The 26,214-nt window shown below is 43.5% G+C and overlaps 1 protein-coding gene across 9 annotated transcripts in view; it reads right to left on the bottom strand.

Annotated features, from left to right (window-relative positions):
* Positions 1–26,214, bottom strand: part of LOC121284813 (gamma-crystallin M2) — a 58,328-nt gene that overhangs the window by 21,815 nt on the left and 10,299 nt on the right. For 6 of the 9 annotated variants that reach the window (XM_041200531.1, XM_041200529.1, XM_041200532.1 and 3 more), the window contains 3 exons: positions 18,536–18,618; positions 16,729–16,816; positions 951–1,028 (listed from right to left, as the gene is read on the bottom strand). In XM_041200531.1, the coding sequence (XP_041056465.1) occupies positions 951–1,028; positions 16,729–16,816; positions 18,536–18,618 (249 nt within the window). Of the gene's footprint in view, positions 1–950; positions 1,029–4,411; positions 4,870–16,728; positions 16,817–18,535; positions 18,619–26,214 lie in introns of those variants that run through there. The other 3 variants (XM_041200528.1, XM_041200537.1, XM_041200536.1) reach the window with 1 other exon arrangement.

Below are 26,214 nucleotides of genomic sequence, written 5' to 3' on the forward strand. Positions count from 1 at the left end.
TGATACTGCAGAAGTTCCCAGTTTGAAGAATTTAGTGACATGTAATTGAGGCCTATACTAACTTTGGCACTACTGCAAAAGCTGTTCAGTTAAAGGTCTGGGTTGGAGATCATTGTGCAGAAGGTGGTATTGTTCATCCAGGGCTTCCTTAGCAAATCAAAGTCAGCACCACCTCCCCAGCCACATAACCTCTAACCATGTCGCTGACTGCATGAACTTTGTATTTAAAATCCAAGACGTTTCTCATTTTGCCATTAAGCTGGTAATTTTATTAAAATTAAGCTGTAGTTATGTACAATGGAAAAATTCTTTAGATATGTACCTAGTGATTAATTGTGACAGTAACCAAAACATTTTTGTTTTTCACAGAATTATTGAATGAATTAGCAATATAAATCAATATGATTGCCAGAACTTGCTTTTGCGTGTGTATTTACATAGATCAAAGTGACAGAATGGTAACAGCTACAACAGTTTACACTTTTTTAACTGCTAACAGTTAAATGAGAAAGATTACCAAAGTCGGTGAGTGGCACTAAAGGAACAATTTGAAACACAATGATTTCATCTATACCTCTGCATTAAGCGTTAACTGCGATAAAGGGTGGTGTGTTCTGTGGTCAAAGGGTGCAACCTAGTGGCAGCATTAAAAAATGCAGTTTTAAATGTAGTTTTAAAGCCAAATGGTCATGATGAACAGGAGAAGAAAAACATCAAACAACAAAATTTCCGCATCTTATTTGATCTATAATCTCCTCACTATATCTAAAAGTTTAATAACGTACGGAATTTTGGAATCTGTCATTTTAGTGTAAAGGCTTAATGACTTAAAAACCAAATAAATTCCTGAAACTAATGAATGAAACATGTTTGAGATCTATGGAATGATCATGAATACATTTCTCTCAAATTAGTTATTTTTGTTTTTATCCCTATATAAAATATCTTACCATCATTGTCTTGCAAAATTGAGTAACTGAGGGTTTATATCTGTAAACCTCAAGAATGTCTTCTAGTGGGATACTGTTCTGAAAACAAATTTAAAGAAAAGTAGACTGAACCTTTGAAAAGGGTTCCAGGAGCATTTCATCATAATAGCATAACTGTTAAAATCACAAGGTTGGAATGAACTAAACAATATTCACTGCTTCTATGCATTCCTCTCATTTCACATTTTGACAATAATTTACAGTAATGATTTACAGATATTAAATGTAATGATTGCTGAAAATGTTTTGATTACAATAATAGGAGACAAATGAAACATCTTGCAATATGTCTAGTAATTGCAGTAATATTCTTTCAACAATTGATAGCAAAATTGCACTGTCTGAATTTACAAAGAAATCACAGTGCAGTATTAACAAAATAGATTATTGGTTGTTCACATAAGATTTTTGGCATTTTATCACATCTTGATGCTACACAAATGCTTTGTTCAAGAGGCTTGGATGATCCAAAACAACAGACTTTTCAGTTGCTCTATATCTTCAATATAGGATAAATCGTTTGAATCTTTTCTCTCCCTTGATGGAGAACTCCATTAACAGATCAGCCAAGAACTACCAAATTTCATCCATGAAATTTACAAGTTCAAGCATTTGTAAATTCCAAGATTCTAATCAGTTCCTCTAGCTCTGGCTTTAGCAATTTGTCTCCCGTTTGCCTTCCTTGTTCAAAATAATGCTCAGGAAAATAAAAACTTTTACTCCAATACACAAAGTTTACTTGTTACAATTTCTTTTAATTTGAAACAACAATCAATAGATTAGATTTAAGCAATTGGTTAAGCAAATCATTTAATGTCAAATGTAATGACCACAGCCGATGTTAATTGCTGCGCAAACCAAAGCCCAGAGGGAAACTTGGCTTATGGGCCATACGCTTTTTTTTGTATTCTGAAAATGAGAAGAAAACATACTGATCTCAGCAACAAGAAGTCCAGTAACATTTTTGGGGTTTTTAAAAATTAAAAGTAAAAGTTTCATTAACAAGAATAAAAGTAAACTTAAGCACACAAGATTACAGTTGCATAGTTTAAAAATTAGTCTTACACACATACCCCCAAAAGACTCTCTACTTGGTCAGGCCCACTAGTAAACACCTTCCAGGCAGTGCTCCCTTACAGATGTTTAACTATAAAAATCTAGAAATATTACCTAAGGCAAACTGCTATTGCTTTTATAAAGGCATACCACATGACCTTTAGCTCTCTTCCACTCTGCTGTGGAAACCCAAGTCTTCATAACATAATTGCTTATTGCAGTCCAAGGCTTCTCTGGATTGACTGGGTGGCTTATTCAAACTTCATCTTCTCCCAGCCTAGAGCTACAGCTAACCCAGCTCAGCTCAAACAGCTACATCTCACAGACATCCTCAGTTCTCCACAGTACTTCTAAAATACCCTTTCCCCCTTTCATCTCAGGTTCCATTGTCCTCACACCTCTTTGAAACTCAAATCCTTCCAAATATAAAACTTTTCATGTCTCTATTTTGTCTTTGATTTTGGGTCAATAACATATAATACTCCTCTTCTAAACACCTATGGAACTCCTACAAGATGCAAACATTTTTCTTGTCACCTCTGACTTCCCTTTGATATTCAAACAAACTATCCACTTATCTAAAAATGCAACTGTTAGATCTAACCTATTCACTTGTACCTCAAACCAAACACTTATATCTTTTTCATGTTTTAAACCCCCCAGACAACCTGTATCCTATTAACCTCTGCCCAGCTTAATTAAATCATTTACACACACAGACACACAGCCTTCTATACAGAATAAAACAAGATTCCCCCAAAATATTAAAAAGAATAACCTCCATTCTCACACTATAAAAGTCTGCATGCCTAATTATCAAAACTGAGGGTACAGGCATGTTTTGTATTGGAATTGAGGAACTAGAGCTGATTGATCATTCAGCTATATTCCATGCTGTGACCTACTTCTTGTCCTATAACTCAGCATAAACGTGATTGCATCTTACTTTTTCCAAATAAAAGGTGTTCTAATGGGTACCCACATGTGTCCTAGCTATGCCTTTTTGTGGGGTATGTGTTCCAGTTCAACTCCATTGATGATTATATCATACCATTTCCTGCTCTCGTCCTGAATTGGAAAACTTCATCAACTTTGCTTCTAACTTCCATCCTTCTTTCACTTTTACATGGTCCATCTCCAACTCTTCCCTTCCCTCCCTCGAGTTGTCTGTCCCCATTTCTGGCAATAAACAATCAACTGATATTCATATATATATATACATAATATATTATATATACATATATATATATATATATATATATATATACTTACACCCACACACTCCCACAGCTACCTCGACTGCAGCTCATATCCTGCATTCTATATTCACTCCATTCCATTCTTCCAGTTTCTCCATCTCTGTTGCATCTGTTCTGATGTAACCTCCCATACCAGCACCTCTGATATGTTTTCCTTTTTCCTCAACTGAGGATTCCTCGCCCCCCACCACCCCACCCCACCCCCACCATGGTTGACAGGGCCCTCAACCATGTCTGACCCATTTTCCACACTGCTGGTCTCTTGCTTTCCTGTCCCTCCCAGAACCATGATAGGGTTCCCCTTATTCTCACCACACAAAACACCAGCCTCTGCATTCAATGTAGCATCGTCTACCATTTCTGTCACCTCCAGTGTGATTCCACCACCAAACACCTCTTACCCTCCCCTTCCAGCATTCTGAAAGGACCATTTCCTCCACAACACCCTGGTCCACTTCTCAATCACCCCAATATCCCATCCCATGCCCAAGGCATCTTTCCATGCAAGTGAGGGAGATATAACACTTGCCTTTTACCTCATCTGCCCTCATTGTCGAAGACCCTATATGCTCTTTCCAGGTGAAACAGCAACTTACTTTTACTTCTTTCAATTTAGTATACTATATTGGCTACTCAAAACGTAGTCTCCTCTACAAAGAGGAGGCCAAACACTGATTTATGGAACACCACTATTTATTCCACAAGGATGACCCAGAGCTTCTGGTGGCCTGTCATTTAAATTCTCCATCTTGCTCAAACACTGACATCTCTGTCCTCAGCCTACTGCAGTGTTCCAATAAACCTGAACACAAGCACATGGAACAGCACCTCATCTTTCGATTAAGCACTTTATAGCCTTCCGGACTCAACATTGAGGTCAACAATTTCAGATTATAATCACTGCTCACCCCTTCAGGATTTGGGTTTGACCGCTGTTACTGAGCAATGATCCTGCTGCCTCTGGACTGATTCCAGTTAGACTGTAGGTTTCTTTTCTAAGAGTTGATAGGTCAGTATTATTTTAGGGTAGAGTTTGAGAGATTTCAGTGATAGTCTAGGAAGTGTTCATAGTGGTATTGTGGAATCACAGAATCTGTTTGCATGTACCTTCTTCCCAGTGTCAGATTTCCCAATTGGAGGGGTTTTAGGAGATGGCACTGAGCCCATGTTGTGTTCCCACCTCCTTCTCCGGTCTGCCATGAAGCGCATTTGAGCAGTACCCTTAATTAGCTTGGAGCCGGGTCTACCACCCACTTCAGCAGACACAACCTGGAAACGGAGGCAGGCTGAATCCATAACGGATCTGATGAAAAGCCCCTCCATCCTTTCTGAAAATCGTGAAGTCGGTTGCACTTGGTGCTGGAAGACATCAAGTTTGCTGAGAAGTGTTGGCTGCAGCTCAAAATGTGAGTACTCATCTTCATTCTTTCTCACTCCTTGCTGTCCAATATGTGGATGCCCCTGTGAAAGATGACCTAGCATAATGGAACCCTTATGAATTAGTCAAACCATTGCAGACTCCTTGGAGCCAATCTTCTGTTGCTGCAGAGTCCCTCACAAGTATATTAATGAACCAAAGATAAAAGCAAAAAACTGCGAATGCTGGAAAACAAAAACAAAAACAAAAACGCCTAGAAAAACTCAGCAGGTCTGGCAGCATCTGCGGAGAGGAGCACAGTTAACGTTTCGAGTCCGAATGACCCTTCAACAGAACTTAGTAAAAATAGAAGAAAGGAGAAATACAAGCTGGTTTAAGGGGGTGAGGTGGGGGGGTGGGGGACAGGTAGAGCTGGAGAGAGGGCCAGTGGTAGGTGGAGATAACCAAAAGATGACACAGACAAAAGAACAAAGAGGTGTTGAAGGTGGTGATATTATCTAAGGAATGTGCTAATTAAGGGTAAAAAGCAGGACACGCAAGGTACAGACAGCCCTAGTGGGGGTGGGGTGGGGTGAAGGAATCAAAAAAGGCTAAAAGGTAGAGATAAAACAATGGATGGAAATACATTTAAAAATAATGGAAGTAGGTGGGAAAAGAAAAATCTGTATAAATTATTGGAAAAAAAGGGGGGGAGTGGAATCAGAAAGGGGGTGGGGATGGAGGAGAGAGTTCATGATCTAAAATTGTTGAACTAAGTATTCAGTCCGGAAGGCTGTAAAGTGCCTAGTTGGAAGATGAGGTGTTGTTCCTCCAGTTTGCGTTGAGCTTCATTGGAACAATGCAGCAGGCCAAGGACGGACATGTGGGCATGAGAGCAGGGTGGAGTGTTGAAATGGCAAGTGACAGGGAGGTCTGGGTAATGCTTGCAGACAGACCGAAAGTGTCCTTCAAAGCGGTCACCCAGTCTGCGTTTGGTATCTTCAATGTAGAGGAAACCGCATTGGGAGCAACGAATGCAGTAGACTAAATTGAGGGAAGTGCAAGTGACATGCTGCTTCACTTAAAAGGAGTGTTTGGGCCCTTGGACAGTGAGGAGAGGGGAAGTAAAGGGGCAGGTGTTGCACCTTCTACAGTTGCATGGGAAGGTGCCTTGGGAGGGGGTTGAGGTGTAGGGAGTGACGGAGGAGTGGACCAGGGTGACCCGGAGGGACTGATCCCTGCAGGATGCCGCTGGGAGGGGTGAAGGAAGATGTGTTTGGTGGTGGCATCATGCTGGAGTTGGCGGAAATAGCGGAGGATAATCCACCAGCAGAGGCTGGTGGGGTGATAAGTGAGGACAAGGGGGACCCTATCATGTTTCTGGGAGGGACACCCTAGTCCACTCCACCCTGGCCCACTCCTGCACCTCAACCTCCTCCCACAGCACCTTCCCATACAACTGCAGAAGGTGCAACACCTGCCCCTTTACTTCCTCTCTCCTCACCGTCCAAGGGCCCAAAGACCAAAAGACCATAAGACATAGGAGCAAAAATTAGGCCATTCGGCCCATCGAGTCTGCTCCGCCATTCAATCATGGCTGATAAGTTTCTCAACCCCATTCTCCTGCCTTCTCCCTGTAACCTTTGATCCCCTTACCAATCAAGAACCTATCTATCTCGGTCTTAAATACACTCAATGACCTGGCCTCCACAGTCTTCTGTGGCAATGAATTCCATAGATTCACCACTCTGGCTAAAGAAGTTTCTCCTCATCTCTGTTCTAAAAGGTCTTCCCTTTACTCACAGGCTGTGCCCTCAGGTCCTAGTCTCTCCTACTAATGGAAACATCTTCCCCACGCCCACTCTATCCAGGCCTTTCAGTATTCTGTAAGTTTCAATCAGATCCCCCTTCATCCTTCTAAACTCCATCGAGTAAAGACCCAGAGTCCTCAAACGTTCCTCATATGTTAAGCCTTTCATTCCTGGGATCATTCTCGTGAACCTCCTCTGGACCCTCTCCAGGGCCAGCACATCATTCCTGAGATACGGGGCCCAAAATTGCTCACAATATTCTAAATGTGATCTGACCAGAGCCTTATAAAGCCTCAGCAGCACATCCCTGCTTTTATATTCTAGTCCTCTCAAAATAAATACCAACATTGCATTTGCCTTCCTAACTACCAACTCAACCTGCAAGTTAACCTTAAGAGAATCCTGGACTAGGACTCCCAAGTCTCTTTGCACTCCAGATTTCTGAATTCTCTCCCCATTTAGAAAATAGTCCATGCCTCTATTCTTCCTACCAGAGCGCATGACCTCACACTTACCCACGTTGTATTCCATCTGCCACTTCTTTGTCCATTCTCCTAACCTGTCCAAATTCTTCTGCAGCTTCCCTGCCTCCTCAATACTACCTGTCCCTCCCCCTATCTTTTTATCATCTGCAAACTTAGCCAAGATGCCCTCAGTTCCTTCATCTAGATCATTAATATATAAAGTGAAAAGTTGTGGTCCCAACACTGACCCCTGCAGGACTCCACTAGTCACTGGCCGCTATCCTGAGAAGGACCCGCTTATCCCCACTCTGCCTCCTGCCAGACAGCCAATCTTCTATCCATGCTAGTACCTTGCCTCTAACACCATGGGCTCTTATCTTACTGAACAGCTTCCTGTGCGGCACCTTGTCAAAGGCCTTCTGGAAGTCCAAGTAGATAACATCCATTGGCTCTCCTTTGTCGAACCTACTCATTACCTCCTCAAAGAATTCTAACAGATTTGTCAGGCATGACCTCCCCTTGATGAAACCATGCTGACTTTGCCCGATTTTCTCATGGACTTCCAAGTATTCTGAAATCTCATCCTTAATAATGGACTCTAAAATCTTACCAACGACCAAGGTCAAGCTAATCGGCCTAAACTTTCCCGTCTTTTGCCTCACTCCCTTCTTAAACAGGGGGGTTACATTAGCGATTTTCCAGTCCTCTGGGACCTTCCCTGACTCCAGTGATTCCTGAAAGATCACCACTAATGCCTCCACTATCTCTTCAGCTATCTCCTTCAGAACTCTGGGGTGTAATCCATCTGGCCCAGGTGATTTATCCATCTGGCCCAGGTGATTTATCCACCTTCAGGCCTTTCAGTTTTCCTAGCACCTTCTCCTTGGTAATGGCCACCATACTCACCTCTGCCCCCTGACTCTCTTGAACTTTGGGGATGTTACTCGTGTCTTCCACCGTGAAGACTGACGCAAAGTACCTATTCAGTTCCTCTGCCATTTCTTTGTTCCCCACTACTACTTCTCCAGCGTCATTTTCCAGCGGTTCAATGTCCACTTTTGCCTCTCTTTTACCCTTTACATATCTAAAAAAACTCTTGCAATCTTCTTTTATATTACTGGCTAGTTTACCCTCATATTTAATCTTCTCCCTCCTTATTTCTTTTTTAGTTGTCCTCTGTTGGTCTTTGTAGGCTTCCCAATCCCCTGGTTTCCCACTGCTCTTTGCCGCATTGTATGCTTTCTCTTTAGCTTTTATGCTGTCCCTGACTTCCCTTGTCAGCCATGGTTGCCTCATCCTCCCTTTAGCATGCTTCTTCTTCCTAGGGATGAATTTTTGCTGTGTCTCCCAAATTACTCCCAGAAACTCCTGCCATTGCTGTTCCACTGTCTTTCCTGCTGGGCTCATCTCCCAGTCAATTCTGGCCAGCTCCTCCCTCATGCCTCTGTAGTTGCTTTTATTCAACTGTAGTATCGTTACATCTGATTCCAGCTTTTTACTCTCAAATTGCAGGGTAAATTCTATCATATTATGGTCACGTCCTCCTAAGGGTTCCTTCACCTTAAGCTCCCTTATCAAATCTGCCTCATTACACATCACTAAATCTAGAATTGCCTGTTCTCTAGTGGGCTCTACCACAAGCTGCTCCAAAAATCCATCTCGTAGACATTCCACAAATTCCTTTTCTTGGGATCCATTAACAACCTGATTTTCCCAGTTTACCTGCATATTGAATTCCCCCATGATCACTGTAACCTTGCCTTTCTTACACGCCTTTTCTATCTCCTGGTGTATCCTGTGCCCCACATCCTGACTACTGTTCGGAAGCCTGTACATAACTCCCATTATGGTTATTTTACCTTTGCGGCTCCTCAACTCTACCCACACAGATTCTACATCATCTGACCCTACGTCATTTCTTGCTATCAATTTAATTTCATTTCTTACTAACAAAGCAACCCCACCCCCTCTGCCAACCTGCCTATCTTTTCGATAGGATGTATATCCTTGGATATTTAGCTCCCAGTCCTGATCCTTTTGCAGCCATATCTCTGTGATGCCCACCACATCATACCAGCCAATTTCAATCTGCGCCACAAGCTCATTTACCTTATTTCGTATACTGCGTGCATTCAGATACAACACCTTCAGTCCTCTATTTCCCGTCCCCTTTCTCATTGTCGTCCCTTTATCTGATGTGCTTCAAGTTAGATTCCTAGCGCTTTCCAAACACTCAGTCCTATTTTGCGCTCTGGGGACTTCAATAGCCTCTCCTGGGCTCTCCTTTCTTTTCAGTTTTTTCATAATTTTCCATGAAGTTGAATCCACCACCCCACATGCTAACCTGCTGCTTTGTTTCCCATTAGTCATATTTCTTGGAGTTTTGCCCTTCCCTCCCCCCCACTTTCTAGTTTAAAGTCCTGTTGACCACCCTATTTACCCTTTTCGCTAGAACATTAGTCCCAGATCGGTTCAGGTGGAGACCATCCCAACGGTACAGATCCTTCCTGTTCCAATACTGATGCCAGTGCCCCACAAAATGGAACCCCTCTTTCCCGTACCATTCCTTTAGCTACGTGTTTATTTCCCTTATTCTCGCATCCCTATGCCAATTGGCACGTGGCTCAGGTAGTAATCCGGAAATTATAACCCTTGAGGACCTGTTCTTTAATTTAGTTCCTAGTTCCTGATAATCCCCAAAAAGGTCCTCTTTCCTAGACTTACCTATGTCATTTGTCCCGACGTGGACCACAACAACCGGATCCTCCCCCTCCCTCTCCAATATCCTTTCAAGCCGGTCAGAGATATCTCTCACCCTGGCACCGGGCAGGCAACATACCATGCGGGACTCTCGATCCTGCTTACAAAGGAAGCTATCAATTCCCCTAATTATAGAATCCCCTACAATTACCACTTGCCTTTTTGCTCCGCCCTCTTGAATGGCTTCCTGTGCCACAGTGCTGTGGTCAGCTGGCTCATCCTCCCTACAGGCCTGTTCCTCACCCACCCAGAGAGCAAGTACCTCGTACCTGTAGGACAAGGTCAAGAGCTGAGGCTCCTCTGTTCCTGAACACAGGATCCCTCTACCTGTCTCACTTGCAGTCACACCCTGTTGACCCTGACCACTGACTGAACTTGAGGTACTTAATCTACCGGGTGTGACTGCCTCCTGAAACAAAGTGTCCAGGTAACTCTCCCCCTCCTGGATTGACTGCAGCATCTGGAGCTCGGACTCCAGCTCATCAATTCTGAGCCGGAGTTCCTCCAGCAACCAACACTTGCTGCAGCTGTGGTCACTGCGGCTCGCAATGGGATCTGCCAGCTCCCACATCATACAGCTACAGCACACCACCTGCCCAGCCATCTCAATTTAGATAATTAATTTATTAGTTAGCTTTGCAGTGTTTGTTTTTTTACATTTGGTGCAGATTTCCTACCAACCAAACAGGTCGCAGCTTTCCTGTGATGTCACTGTTTCAGTTTTGGCTTCAGTTAGTGTGCCCCGAGGTCACCATTCCGGTGTTCCTCCCTCCAAGTCTGCTCCCTGGAGACAAGGCCGCACATCCCCGAGGTAAGCTAGGTTTATACTCACCACTCCAGTGCTCCTCCCTCCGAGTCTGCTCCCAGGATTTACTCACCAATCAGCTGCTTTTTCTTTTACAATCCACTTTCAGAAGAGTGTCCCTCGCAGGTCTGGTGCACTCCTGAAGGCACTGCCTCTTCCTCTCTCACCTTTTTTTTAGGTTTGAGGAGGAGGGATGGATGGAAACACTACAGCAATGTAATGTTTGGGGCTATTCCGTTCTTTGACAGTGGGTCCTCCTCAATTCCCTCCTGAGTCGCAGTGGCTGCAGTGACTTCTCCCAGAATGCTTCAGTCACTTTTCACTAGCGCCCTCTATTGGATGTTCTTCCTCCTGTTGAATGCAAGAGTCCTTCTCCTCGATTACCTCCTGAGTCGCAGTGGCTGCGGTGACTTCTCCCAGAACACTCCTTTCAAGTGAAGCAGCTTTTCACTTGCACTTCCCTCAATTTAGTCTACTGCATTCGTTGCTTCCAATGCGGTTTCCTCTACATTGGAGAGACCAAATGCAGACTGGGTGACCGCTTTGCAGAACACCTTCAGCCTGTCTGCAAGCATGACCCAGACCTCCTTGTCGTTTGCCATTTCAACACTCCACCCTGCTCTCATGCCCACATGTTCGTCCTTGGCTTGCTGCATTGTTCCAGTGAAGCTCAACGCAAACTGGAGGAACAGCACCTCATCTTCCGACTAGGCACATTACAGCCTTCCGGACTGAATATTGAGTTCAACAATTTTAGATCATGTACTCTCTCCTCCATCCCCACCCCCTTTCCGATTCCCCCCGCCCCCCATTTTTTTCCAATAATTTATATAGATTTTTCTTTTCCCACCTACTTCCATTATTTTTAAATGTATTTCCATCCATTGTTTTATCTCTACCTTTTAGCCTTTTTTGATTCCTTCACCCCACCCCAACTAGGGCTATCTGTACCTTGCGTGTCCTTTCTACCCTTAATTAGCACATTCCTTAGATAATATCACCACCTTCAACACCTCTTTGACCTTTTGTCTGTGACATCTTTTGGTTATCTCCACCTACCACTGGCCCTCTCTCCAGCTCTACCTGTCCCACCACCCCACCACCCCCCCACCCTTAAACCAGTTTATATTTCACCTCTCTATTTTTACTTAGTTCTGTTGAAGCGTCAAACGGACTCGAAACGTTAACTGTGCTCCTCTCCACAGATGCTGCCAGACCTGCTGAGTTTTTCCAGGTATTTTTGTTTCTGTTATTGATGACCCAACCTGTCTCTGCTTCTCTTGAATGTGTCTGCAGTCTGTCACGTGCAGCTTCACCAGGTCCAGCAGAATACTGGAATTGAACACAGCAGTCCATTTGTGACTGGGCCTGGCCACCTCCATGGTCACCTGGACCACTTCACTCAGAAGGTTCCCCCTCCAGATCCCTGTAGCTCCATCTGACCACCCTTTAATTATGAGGCCACCAACTGTGCAATGCCTGGGCACTCCTAATGTCACATCATTCTAATGCAAGGAGGTCTCAATAGCTTTGCCACACAGCAGGAGCCCAATCCATAATGACCTGCACACATGATGTGAGGCAACCAAGCTGTCACACAAGCCACCCATCACTTACAAGGAACCCAGAACTCACCAGCCCCTCATCTTTTTTTATTCATTCATGGAATGTGGTCATGGCTGGCTGGGCCAGCATTTATTGCCGATCCCTAGTTGCCCTTGAAAAGGTGGTGGTGAGCTGCCTTCTTGAACCGCTGCAGTTCATATGGTGTGGGTACACCCTCAGTGCTGTTAGGAAGGGAGTTCCAGGTATTTGACCCAGCGTCAGTGAAGGAACAGCGATATATTTCCAAGTCAGGATGGTGAGTGACTTGGAGGGGAACTTCTGGGTGCTGATGTTCCCATCTATCAGCTGCCCTTGTCCTTCTAGATGGTAGTGGTCGTGGATTTGGAAGGTGCTGTCGAAGGAGCCTTGGTAAATTCCTGCAGTACATCTTGTAGATGATGCACACTGCTGCTACTGTGTATTGATGATGGAGAGAGTGAATGTTTGTGGATGGGGTGCCAATCAAGCGGGCTGCTTTGCCTTGGATGGTGTCAAGCTTCTTGAGTGTTGTGGGAGCTGCAATCATCCAGGCAAGTGGGGAGTATTCCATCACACTCCTGACTTGTGCTTTGTAGATGGCGGACAGGCTTTGGGGAGTCAGGAGGTGGGTTACCCGTCACACTATTCCTAGCCGCTGATCTGTTCTTGTAGCCACCTTATTTATATGGCTAGTTCAGTTTAGTTTCTGATCAATGGTAACCCCCAGGATGTTGATAGTGGGGGATTCAGTGACTGTAATGCCATTAAACCTCAAGGGGCAATGGTTGGATTCTTTCTTGTTGGAGATGGTCATTGCCTGACACTTGTGTTGTGCGAATGCCACTTGCCACTTGTCAGGTCACACCTGGATATTGTCCAGATTTTGCTGCATTTGGACATGGACTGCTTCAGTATCTGAGGAGTCACGAATGATGCTGAACATTGTGCAATCATCAGCGAACATCCTCACCTCTGACCTTATGATGGCAGGAAGGTCGTTGATGAAAAAGCTGAAGATGGTTGGGCCTAGGACACTACCCTGAAGAACTCCTGCAGTGATGCCCTGGAGCTGAGATGACTGACCTCCAACAACCACAACCATCTTTCTTTGTGCTAGGTATGACTCCAACCAGCGGAGAGTTTTCCCCCTGATTCCCATTGACTCCAGTTTTGCTAGGGCTCTTTGATGCCACACTCTGTCAAATGCTACCTTGATGTCAAGGGCAGTCACTCTTATTTCACTTTGGGTATTCAGCTCTTTTGTCCATGTTTGAACCAAGGCTATAATGAGGTCAGGAGCTGAGTGGCTCTGGCGGAACCCAAACTTGATGTCAGTGAGCAGGTTATTGCTAAGCAAGTGCCGCTTGATAGCACTGTTGATGATCCCTTCCATTACTTTACTGATGATCAAGAGTAGGCTGATGGGGCCGTAACTGGCCGGGTTGGATTTGTCCTGCTTTTTGTGTACAGAACGTACCTGGGCAATTTTCCACATAGCCGGGTCGATGCCAGCTTTGTAGCTGTACTGGAACAGCTTGGCTAGGGGCGCAGCAAGTTCTAGAGCACAGCTCTTCAGTACAATTGCCGGAATAATGTCAGAGCCCACAGCCTTTGCAGTATCCAGTGCCTTCAACTGTTTCTTGGTATCACGTGGAGTAAATCGAATTGGCTGAAAGACTGGCATCTGTGATGCTGGGGTCCTCCGGAGGAGGTCAAGACGGATCATCCACTCGGCACTTTTGGCTGAAGATTGTAGCAAATGCTTCAGCCTTATCTTTTGCACCGATGTGCTAAGCTCCTCCGTTATTGAGGATGGGGGTGTTTGTGGAGCCTCCCCCTCCAGTGAGTTGTTAATTGTCCACCACCATTCGTGACTGGATGTGGCAGGACTGCAGAGCTTAGATCTGATCTGTTGATTGTGGGATCGTTTAGCTCTATCACTGGCTGCTTATGCTGTTTGGTACACAAGTAGTCCTGTGTTATAGCTTCACTAGGTTAACACTTCATTTTTAACTATGCTTGCTGCTGTTCCTGGCATGTGCCCGTGCACTTTTTATTGAACCAGGGTTGATCCCCTGGCTTGATGGTAATGGTAGAGTGGGGCATATGCCAGGCCATAAGGTTACAGATTGTGGGTTCAGGTACAATTCTGCTGCTGCTGATGGCTGATCTGTTTAAAATCTATCCCATTTATCATGGTGGTAGTGCCACACAACAGGATGGAAGGTATCCAAAACAAAAACAAAAACAGAATTACCTGGAAAAACTCAGCAGGTCTGGCAGCATCGGCGGAGAAGAAAAGAGTTGACGTTTCGAGTCCTCATGACCCTTCGACAGAACTTGAGTTCGAGTCCAAGAAAGAGTTTTTCCAGGTAATGCTGTTTTTGTTTTTGTTTTGGATTTCCAGCATCTGCAGTTTTTTTGTTTTTATGATGGAGGGTATCCTTAATGTGAAGCTGAGACTTTATCTCCACAGCGACTATGCAGTGATCACTCCTACTGATACTGTCATGGACAGATGCATCCGCAGCAGATAGGTTGGTGAGGATGAGGTCAAGTATGTTTTTTCCTCTTGTTGGTTCCCTCACCACCTGTCACAAACCTAGTCTAGCAGCTATGTCCTTTAGGACACCGCCAGCTCAGTCGGTAATAGTGCTATCGAGCCACTTTTGGTGATGGACATTGAAGTCTCCCACCCAGAGTTCATTCTGCACCCTTGCCACCCTCAGTACTTCCTCCAAGTGATGTTCAACATGGAGGAGTACTGATTCATCAGCTGAGGGAGGGCGGTACATGATAATCAGCAGGAGGTTTCCTTGCCCATGTTTGCCCTGATGCCATGAGACTTCATGGGGTCTGGAGTCAATATTGAGGACTCCCAGGGCAGCTCCCTCCCGAACCATTCAGACAATGAAAGCACAACTTCAGCATCTGGCTGTCATTGTAACATCTTTGGGGTACAGTTTGTGGTGCATGTACAGGGGTGAGGAGCCAGTGCCTCAGAGAGTAGCCCTTATACCCTGGAATCCATTCACAGACCTTTCGGGGGGGTGGAATGGAAGAGCAGCAGAAGGCTTGACTGGCAGAGAATTATATGCATCGCGTCAGCTTCCAAGAAAGCATGCACAGACATGCATGAAGTTTTTATTGTCGGTATACACCAGCTGCATATTCATAGAGTTGTAAGGCTTCCTGTTGATGAATCTCTCCAGCCTGTCACTGGGTGCCCTGATAGCTACATGAAAGCAGTCAATGATGCCACGGGCTTGTGGGAACATGGCAATTGTAGCAAATCCAAGTGCTCCCAGAGTTCCGACGGAGAGGAATTTGATGTAGTCTCCAGCCTGGGCAAAGAGGCATCTTTGACCATCATGATGCAGCTATTTACAGCTGCATGTGAAATGTCACAGTGATTTGCGAATGAGACCTGAAATGATCCAGAGGTGCAGAAATTCAAGTCCACAGTTACCTTGACTGCTACTGACAGGGCCTGGTTATAAGTGGGGTAAGGTATGAGCTTCTCATTGACAAGGGTATGGATATCGTGACCACCTCACTGGTGACTCGCAGTTTCCTCTGGCACTGACTTTCTGACAGGGCCAGATAGCTTTGCCTGTTCCAGCAGATCCTGTGCTCTGAACAATCTCTCCTTCTCCTCCATGGCACTGGTTCTCTGGCTGTGAGCTCCTGGTGCTCAGGGACCCTGCGCATACTGTCACTGCGATGCTTTGTTGGCCTTTAGGTGTGATGGTACACATATTCCAGCTGCACCCCTCCTATTTCCCAGGTGAAGCAGCCTGGTTCATTGCCCAGTCAATGCCAGTTGTATTCCTAGCCCCGAGGTGACAGGGACCTCAACCCTGCCTCTCCACACTCCCTTGATGAACTCCTGCAACTTTTCAGTACACATAATGAGGCTGTTCTGCCAGTTCAAAAAAATCAAATATACCTTCAAAGGCTTTCCTCGCCTGCTGATTGCCTTCATTACTGTCCAGGCCTCCACTCACCGAGTGTGATTGCTGAGGGCTCCCGATTTCTAGCCACCACTTGGAGAATTGTTTGGCATCTAATTTGAGGCCTTCTATTGCCACCTCAATGAGTTTAATTGAAGCTATGATAGACACAGCTCTGGTTTGCCGTTCGTGCCGCACAAAATGGCTGGTGCTGAAAACCAAGACGGGACATCTAGCCACGCTGATCAGCTGCTATTTTTTAGCCATCCTATCTCCTTTCCAACCCATCCTAGACAGGGTATCCACCCTCCCCCATCTCATGCACTTCTGAAGTTAATCTCCCTCAGTGTTGTGGGATGTGGGAATACCGTGTTTTCATGATGACAGCCATGTTAATGCTCTATTTAGAATGGGTTTCTGAACTGGTGATAAAACTTACACTTTTTATTTTGTACTTTTTAAAAATAAACCCCTAGGGGAAGAAGAGGCAAACATGAGCATAAAGTATATGATCCTTAACAAACAGATTTTGTTTTAGATCCATAGATGATGATGGAGTTGGATGACTGACATCACTACAATAGAGCAATTCCTTAAACTGCTTTTGTTTCATATATGTAAATGTAGTTTTCAGACTCATCACAATAAAAAATATTATACATCCATTCACTAAATGAAAAGTTGACTTGCCATTAGAATTCCAGCAAACGAAGAGAGGATCATTGCTTCTCTTTCCATTTCATTTGGGTACTTGGAGCCAGCATGACTTGAAATTAACCTAGAAACATGCAGGTGGAGTTAGGCTCTGTTTAGAAACATACCAGGTGTTTCAGAATAGCATAATATACTGCACTGTGGAGTGTGCTGAAACAACTTTACCACTTCAGTTCTCTATATACAGAGTTTATTCGCTGAAAAAGAGAAATGCTGAGGAGTGAAATGAGGAATGAATATTGGAGAGCACGCCACCTGCATTAGATAAATTGCAATTAAACTAGTTTTCATATTCAGATTAAATTTGTGCTGACATATCAATTAGTGCATAAAAGGCATCTTAATAAATTCTTCTCAATGCTTTTGTCTGGATGATATACTACTTACAGCACCATTTATGTAAAAAATACAATAATCTACTGTTAACACATTTCAGGATTAACACATTTCATCAGCTGACTAAACTGCATGATAAAACAACTTAGATCCCAGAATTGTTTTCATTACAACGAAAATTGTGGCTAATCAAGAAGAAAACTGTTGAGCGGTTGGAGTCATACCTAGCACAAAGAAAGATGGACGTGGTTGTTCGAGGTCAATCATCTCAGATCCAGGACATCACTGCAGGAGTTCTTCAGGGAACCTAGGTCCTCGGCCCAACTATCTTCAACTGCTTCATCAATGGCCTTCCTTCCATCGTAAGTTCAGAAGTGGGATATTCGCTGATGATTGCATAATGTTCAGCACCATTCACAACTCCTCAGATACGGAAGCAGCCTGTGCCCATAAGCCGCCTGACCTGGACAACATTCAGGCTTGGGCTGATAAATGGCAAGTAACATTCATGCCACGCAAGTGCCAGGCAATGACCATCTCCAATAAGAGAGAATCCAACCATCTCCCCTTGACATTCAATGAAATTACCATTGCTAAATCCCCCACTATCAACATCCTGGGAGTTACCATTGACCAGAAACTGAACGGGACCAGCCATATAAATATTGCAGCTACAAAAGCAGGTCAGGGCTGGGAATTCTGCAGAGAGTAACTCACCTCCTGACTTCCCAAAGCCTGACCACCATCTACTAGGCACAAGTCAGGAGTGTGATGGAAAACTCTCCACATGCCTGGATGGGTACAGCTCCAACAACACTCAAAAAGATTGACACCAATCAGGACAAAGCAGCCCACTTGATTGACATCCCATCTTCATCCACTCCCCCTACCACTGTCGCACACTGGCAGCAGTGTGTACCATCTACAAGATGCACTGCAGCAACTCACCAAGGCTCCTTTGATAGTACCTTCCAAGCATACCAACTCTACCACCTAGAAGGACAAGGGCAACAGTTGCATGGGAACGCCACCACCTGCAAGATCCCCTCCAAGCCACACACCATCCTGACTTGAAACTATTGCTGTTTCTTCACTGTCGCTGGTCAAAATACCTAACAATTAAAAATAATTCCAAACAACACATCTTTGCTAGTTCTAACAGGAACTGTTTTGGGGCCATAATCTTCTCCAAATGGTAATTTTAGCAGAGAGTGGTGCACTGCTTTCAGGCAGTACTCACAGATTATTTGTTTTGTGTTGCATTCTGCTCTGAGAACTCTTGTCCCTTCAAAATGGATAGGTCCTTTTTTTCAAGCAAGGAAATTATGAAACTTGCTTGTTTAAACAATGTAACTGTGTCATTTACTTTGAATGGTAAAACGTGGCCTGGCTTGTTGTAAAATATAATTTACTAACCAGTTCTTTATCTGTGACAGGTAGTACTCACACTTTCTCATTTTCAAGAACTTCCTGATCTTCCTCTTCATTTAGCCAAAGCAAAGCAACATTGATCGCCAAATCATAATGTGCCTATGTAATAAAGATTGCAAGGTTATTTTAATATTGTTTAATCTATTCAATAGAATTATCTCTGCATTGTGTTTACAAACTGCTTGCTGTAATCGGGCACATTAGAGCAATTGCTCTTGGGAGAGTCATTTAACTGTGAAACAGGACTATTAGCACTTGGCCAAGCTCTTCTTTATTCAGTAAGCGTTTGAGTGCAACCATGCTCATAAAAAAAGACTGTAAAACAGCTGGCATTTTAACATGTTTTATGCATTTTTTTTCACCCTCAGCATTGATGTAGAACTCCGGCGCTGGATAAATGTTGCCTCCACTATAGATCTCTGAGTCTACGTGAAAGATTTTATAAATAAGATTTAAAAATAATTAAAACCTAAGAAATTGAAACATATATTGTACTATCACAACAATCTATGTGCATTATGAAAAGTAAACCAATGTAACAACCAATATAATTCACTCTCACCAGTAGCACTCATGCTGTGATTAACAAAAGTGTTATTCATTTTGAGCCCCCATTTTCCAACATATGCTCTTATATAAGTTACAAACCACTTCAGAAGGTATAATCTATTTTGGGTGATAGTGGTATGATGAGAAGATTGTTATTGACAATGCTTTTGACTCGAGATTGGTATGGAATTCTTGGACAGTGATGGAGTTCTCCATGTGAGAAGCTAAAGCTAAGATGGAACCTGAATGAACCAGAATTAATAGTCAGACTGCTAGTAGAGAGAATTGACAAGATTTTGTGGCTTTTTGTGGCTTATCAGGTCAAGAAAAGTGACTACTGAATGGAGACTGAAGGTTTCTATTTGCGTGAAGCCATTCTACTTTACAGCAGCGTGGCTGACATTACTATAACTTAAATTAGTGACCAATTCACATTTTGCTTTTACTTTTTCCAACTACCATAAGTTGCTTCCTGTAAATGCAACATATATGGTATGAATTCTGGTTCCTAACTATTGCATTCATTTTTGTCAGAAACTGTGGTCTACATTTCTTTGAGATTGAATTACATGCTACACAACTGATTAGTAGTGGAGATTTCGGTGAGTTTTATTGACTCTGTCACAAGGAGTTAATTATCTGTAGCTTACTAACATTACAATGAGTATTTGTTTTTGGAATTAAACTGAGATTAGCTTATATTTCACCCCTTTCTTGGATTCACTCAAGTTCTGTCGAAGGGTCATGAGGACTCGAAACGTCAACTCTTTTCTTCTCCGCCGATGCTGCCAGACCTGCTGAGTTTTTCCAGGTAATTCTGTTTTTGTTTTGGATTTCCAGCATCCGCAGTTTTTTTGTTTTTATCTCTGAGATTAGCTTCATTATACCTGTTATAGAGAGGTGAAAACAATCACGGCTTATCTCCTGCTCGCTATCTTGTGTAGACATGGGGTTTGGACAGGATCAGGCACCCATGATTAAATAACTGCTAACAATTACTATTTATGTAGGTGAAACCTACCGCTTGGACAAAATTTGAGAGCTCATGGAACTATACTCTTGAATGGTTTATTGCCCTCAAGAAAGGAGGGATAAAAAGTTGCACATTTTCTAAATTTTAATTTCAGTAGCTTTTTGTGATAGCTTAACAATAGTTTCCCGGCAGAATTAAATGATGTTCTGACATGCAGCTAATGGACAGAATTTTCTGCCTGCCGGGCAGGCAGGCCTGACCCAATCTCCGACGGGCGGGGAGCCAATCCCTGCCAGAGATGCGGGCCTCACTGCCATTTTACGTGGGTGGACCAATTAAGGCCCACCCAGCGTGAAATCCGGCCGGAAGCGCTATGCGCTTCCTGTGTGAGCAGTGGGGGATTCCCCAAAAGCGAGAGTGCGCTCTTTCGCACATGTGCACGAAAGAGCGCACATCTCCCTGAGGCTAAGTGCACCCACAGGAAGATTGCTGACACTTCTAAAAACATTAAAAATAGAAAAAAATCCTTAACATGTCCCCCTCATGTGACAATGTCACATGAGATGGGACATGTTCATAAATTACACTAAAACTTTACTAAACTTTTTAAATCCCTACATGAAACTTCAACTCGCTGGTGGATGAGGTTTCGTGTTTTCTCTATTTGCCTGCCGGAGCTCCTGGCCTACCCGCCAACCTTAAGGTTGGACGGGCAGGTCCTTTAATTGTAAATGATCTTGTCAATGGCCTCAATTGGCCATTCACAGGTCGGCAGGCACACAGCTGATTTGACTGTGGCCCCACCTTCCTGAAAATTTAAATGGGGCGGGATGACATGGGGGGGTGTTGTTCCCCCGACGTCATCCTGCGTCATTTTACGCATCAGCAAACGGGCCCCACCCCCTGCTCGCCGATGGCAAAATTCGGCCCAAAATGTTGTTGGACAAAATGGAGGAAACTTTACCCGGTCTTGTACCTGTGCTGTATCCGAATCTGCTGAATGCAAAATGCTGATAATTAGGTATCCAAAGTTTCAGCAACCCTCATATTTATCAATACTACCAAAAAGAAAAAAATACTATCTAGTTACCTAAGTAATGAGGAAGACAGTGAAAGAGATTAGCTAATAGTAATTTTGTGCTATTTGTAAAAAAAAAACAAGTGATAAGCAACATCCATGAGAGGGGAATGAAGTAAATCCAAATTCCAAGCCTTGCAGCTAGACTGCTAATATGTTCATAGACCTACCATAATGACAGTGCAACTCATATTTAGACCAATGGAAATATGTTTCAATCCACTTGTAAAGTTAAATGAAGCAATGTGGGAGAAGGCTTGTGTGGAGCATTAACATCAGCAATGGAGTACCTCTGTCAAATGTCTTGTTTCTATTCTGGGAATTCTATATAATTCTATGTATGTCTGTATGAAAGAAAAACATATTACTACATTGGGGAGATTATAATGATAGAAAATTACCTTGAGACAAGAAAGAAATTGTATATTGGAAGGTAAGAGTAAAATTAACTGGGTGTAGATATAAAGGGCTTAAAGAAAAGGGTTTAATGGGATGAATTATCAGGATAGAATTTAATGCTAATAACTGTTCCACAGTTAGGAATTCTGTGCTGATAGTGAATGTTAGAAAAGGAAAGTCTAATGTTAATAAAGCTCATACAAATTTTAAAAATACTTGCCTCCGATAAAAGACAAATCATCAAGACCTAGGTCCAGAAATAGCTTGTTAAGGTTAATATTGAGGTACAATAAAAACAAAAAGTGCTGGAAAAACTTAGCAGGTCTCGCAACATCTGTGCAGAAAGAGACAGAGTTAATGTTTCGTGATCAATATGACTCTTCCTTGAAGCTGAAGACAGGCAGGATGTGATCGGTTTTATGATGTTGAAAAAGGGGGAGGGTCAGGTGGAGCTAAAAGGGAAGATCCGGGATAAGAACATAAGAACTAGGAGCAGGAGTAGGCAATTCAGCCCCTCGAGCCTGCCCCACCATTCATTACAAGCATGGCTAATCTCATTTCGGCCTCAACTCCAATTTCCCGCCCTCTCCCCATAACCTTTCAACCCATTACTAATTAAAAATCTATCTCCTCAAATTTATTCAGCATCCTGGCATCCACTGTACTCTGAGGTAGTGAATTCCACAGATTCACGACCCTTTGAGAAAAGTAGTTCCTCTTCATCTCTGATTTAAATCTGCCACCCCTTAGCCTAAAACTATGGCCTCTCATTCTAGAATGCCCCACAAGGAGAAACATCTGCTCCAAGTCTACTTTGTCTATCCCCATTATCATCTTATATACCTCAATTAGATCTCCTCTCATCCTTCTAAACTCCAGCGAGTATAGACCTAAACTGCTCAATCTCTCCTAATAAGACAAGCCCCACATCCCTGGAATCAATCTAGTGAACCTCCTCTGAACCGCCTCTAGTGCAACCACATCCCTCCTCAAGAAAGTGGACCAAAACTGTGCACAGTACTCCAGGTGCAGTCTCACCAATGCCTTGTACAGTTGCAACAACACTTCCCTATTTTTATACGCTATCCCTTTAGCAATAAATGCCAAAATTCCATTTGCCTTCCTTATTATCTGCATATTAGCTTTCAGCAATTCATGCACAAGGACACACAGATCCCTCTGCACTGAAGCATTCTTAAGTTTCTCCCCATTTAAATAATAAGTCGCTTTTTTATTCTTATGACCAAAATGGATAACCTCACACTTATCCACGTTAAACTCCATTGGGCCAAATTTTGGCCCATTCACCTAAACTGTCCATATCCATTTGTCAATTTTTTATTTCTTCATTGCAGCTTACTTTCCCACTTATTTTGGTGTCATCTGCAAATTTAGCTATAGTACTTTCTATCCCAGAATCCAAGTCATTAATATAGATTACAATTTGTTGGGGCTCAAGGATCGAACCCCATGGCATCCCACTAGTTACAATTTGACATCCAGAAAAAGACCCATTTATCCTGACTCTCTGCTTTCTGTTGGTTAGCCAATGGTCTATCCAAGCTAATGTATTACCCCTAACTCCGTGTGATCTTATCTTGTGTATTAATCTTTTGTGCGGCACATTATCAAAGGCCTTCTGGAAGTCCAGATATACTACATCTACAGGATCTCCATTATCCACTTTGCTTGTCACATCTTCAAAGACCTCTAGCAAATTAGTCAGACATGATTTACTCTTCATAAAACCATGCTGACTCTGATAGATAGGTTCATGGCAGGGGAGATTCAGTTAATAGATCTCTTGGATCAAGAGGCAAAAAGTGTGGGAATGGTAGTTGAAAAGGAATAAACCATTGGTCCAGAGTAGGTGTTAATAGCAGAATAAAGATCAGTGCTACCTGAATGAAAAACATGAGAACAAAATACAGACAGGTACTAAGGGAACAAATACAAATTGGAGGACAGAATTCATAGCCTGAAGTTGTTGAACACCATGTTGAGTCCAGAAGGCTGTAAAGTGCCTAATCGGAAGATGAGGTATTGTTCCTCAAGCTTGCATTGGACTTCACTGGAACATTGCATCAGGCCAAGGACAAAAATGTGAGCACCAGAACAAAGTGGTGAATTGAAATAGCAAGCAACTGGAGGTCAGGGTCATGTTTGTGGACTGAACAGAGGTGTTCTGCAAAGCAGTCACCCAGTCTGTGTTTGGTCTCCGCAATGTAGAGGAGACCACATTGTAAGTAGTGAATACAATAAATGAAGTTGAAAGAAGTATAAGTATATCACTGCTTCACCTGGAAGGTATGGGCCCTTGGTGAGGAGGGAGGGGGTAAAGGGGAAGGTATTTTGCCTCCTGTGATTGCATGGGAAGGTGCTGTGGGAAGGGGATGAGGTGCTGGGGGTGAAAGAGGAGTGGATCAGGGTGTCCCTTCAGAATGCTGATGGGGACGAGAGGGAAAAATATGAGAAGGGAATGCTGAAGGGGATGAGAGGGAAAAATGTGATTGACGGTAGCATTATGCTAGAGTTGGCGGAAATGACGGATGATAATCCTTTGAATTCAGAGGCTGGTGGAGTGGGGACAAGGGGAACCCTACCATTGTTCTGGGAGTGGAAGGGGTGAGGGCAGGAGTGTGGGAAATGGGTCAGACATGGTTGAGGGCCCTGTCAACGACAGTTGGGGGGAGTCCTCATTGAGGAAAAAGGAAGACATGTCAGAAGTGCTATTGTGGAGGGCAATATCATCAGAACAGATGTGATGGAGATGGAGAAATGAAGAGAATGGAATGGAGGCTTTCCAGGAAGCAGGGTGTGAGAAGGTATAGTTGAGGTACCTGTGGGAGTCAGTGGGCTTGTAATGGGATTTAGTAGACCATTTATCCCCAGAAATAAGGGCAGAGAAGTCAAGGGAGGGAAGGAAAGAGCCGGAGATGGACCATGTGAAGGTGAGAGAGGGTGGAAATTGGAAGCAAAATTGATTAAGTTTTCCAATTCAGGCCAAGAGCAGGAAGTAGCATGATTCAGTCATTGATGCGTCAGAAAAGAGTTGTGGGAAAGAGACAGTGTAGGACTGGAACAAGAAATGTTCCACATACCTCACAAAAGACAGGCATAACTGGGGCCCATGCAGGTACCCATAACCGCCATTTTTATTTGGAAGAATTGAGACAAGTTCAAGGAGAAATTGTTCAATGAGAGAACAAATTCAGCCAGGCAGAGGAGATTGGCGGTGGATGGGGACTATTCGGGCCTCCATTCAAGGAAGAAGTGGAGAGCCTTCAGGCTGTCCTGGTGGGGGATGGAAGTGTAGAGGGATTGAATGTTCATAGTGAAGAGGAGTTCGGTCCAGGAAACTGGAAATTGTTGAAATAATGTAAGGTGTCAGAAGAATTTCAAATGTAGGTGGGAAGAGACTGGCCAAGGGAAGAAAATATGGAGACAAGATTGGAAGAAATAAGCTCAGTGGGGCAGGAACAGGTGGTCTACCAGTACAGTCCTGTTTGTGGATTTTGGGAAGGAGTAGAAGCAGGCTGTATGGGTTTGAGGGACTATGAGGTTGGAGGCTGTGAAGGGAAGATCTCCAGAGAAGATGAAGTCAGTGATGGTCTTGGAAACAATGGCTTGATGCTTGGTGGTGGGGTCATGGTTGAGGGTACGGTAGGAAGAAATGTCTGAAAGTTCACACTCAGCCACTGCAAGGTAGAGGTCAGTACATCAGACAACAACAGCATGTTGTCTGTGCTCCATTTTGTATTTTTCTCCTTTAGTAACAGTCTGTATCATGTTCTGCTTTCAGACACCACTGGCCTTTATTCTGTTATTAACACCTATTCTGGACCAATGCTTTTTTCCTTTACTACTTTCATTCCCACTCTCTTTGCCTTTTGTTCCATTACATTTTTATAACTTAATCCCCCCACCCTCGAACCTATTCCTGACCCTCCCAATTTTCAACAGCATAAAACCGATCATGTTTTTGCCTCTCTTTAGTTCTGTTGAAGAGTCATATTGGGCTCGAAACATTAACTCTGTTTCACTCCCCATAGATGCTGCCAGACCTGCTGAGTTTTCCCACCACTTTTTGTTTTCATTTCAGATCTCCAGTATCCGCAGTATTTTGCTTTCATTTTAATGTAATAATAAGGTATCCTACGTTATCTCGGTCAGTCTGCAGCCCTTTGCTAAGACAGACACAAGAAGCTAGGGTAGAAACAAGGAATCTGACATCTCTGGATATCAGTGCTTCATTGAGGTTATCAAAGGAATCAGCAGGCATCCACCGAATCGGGATGATACAGGAAACCTTTAAAATATGGCGGGCAGGTCCCAATTCCAGGAATCCCGACTCCATTCCCAGCTGTCTTATTTTCAGGAGTGCCTTTAAAGCAGAGTTGTCCAGCCTTTTTATGTGAGGGGCCACATTTCAATTTTTTTCTCATTTTGCTGATGAGCAAATTTCAGAACAATAAGGTTTGGCACAACATTAAACATGAATTTTTTTAAAAATCGGGATAGAATTAATAGTCACATGGAAAAATGTGGGTTGATTAGGATGAGCCAGCATGGGTTTCTTACGGTAAAATCATGTTTAACTATTTTGCTGGAGTTTTTTGAAGACCTAACAGAGAAGGTTGATGAGGGTAATGCTGTTGATGTGGTGGACATGGACTTTATTCAAGGCATTCAACAG

The sequence above is a fragment of the Carcharodon carcharias genome, chromosome 12 (assembly GCF_017639515.1).
Source record: "Carcharodon carcharias isolate sCarCar2 chromosome 12, sCarCar2.pri, whole genome shotgun sequence".
NCBI classification, from domain to species: domain Eukaryota; kingdom Metazoa; phylum Chordata; class Chondrichthyes; order Lamniformes; family Lamnidae; genus Carcharodon; species Carcharodon carcharias.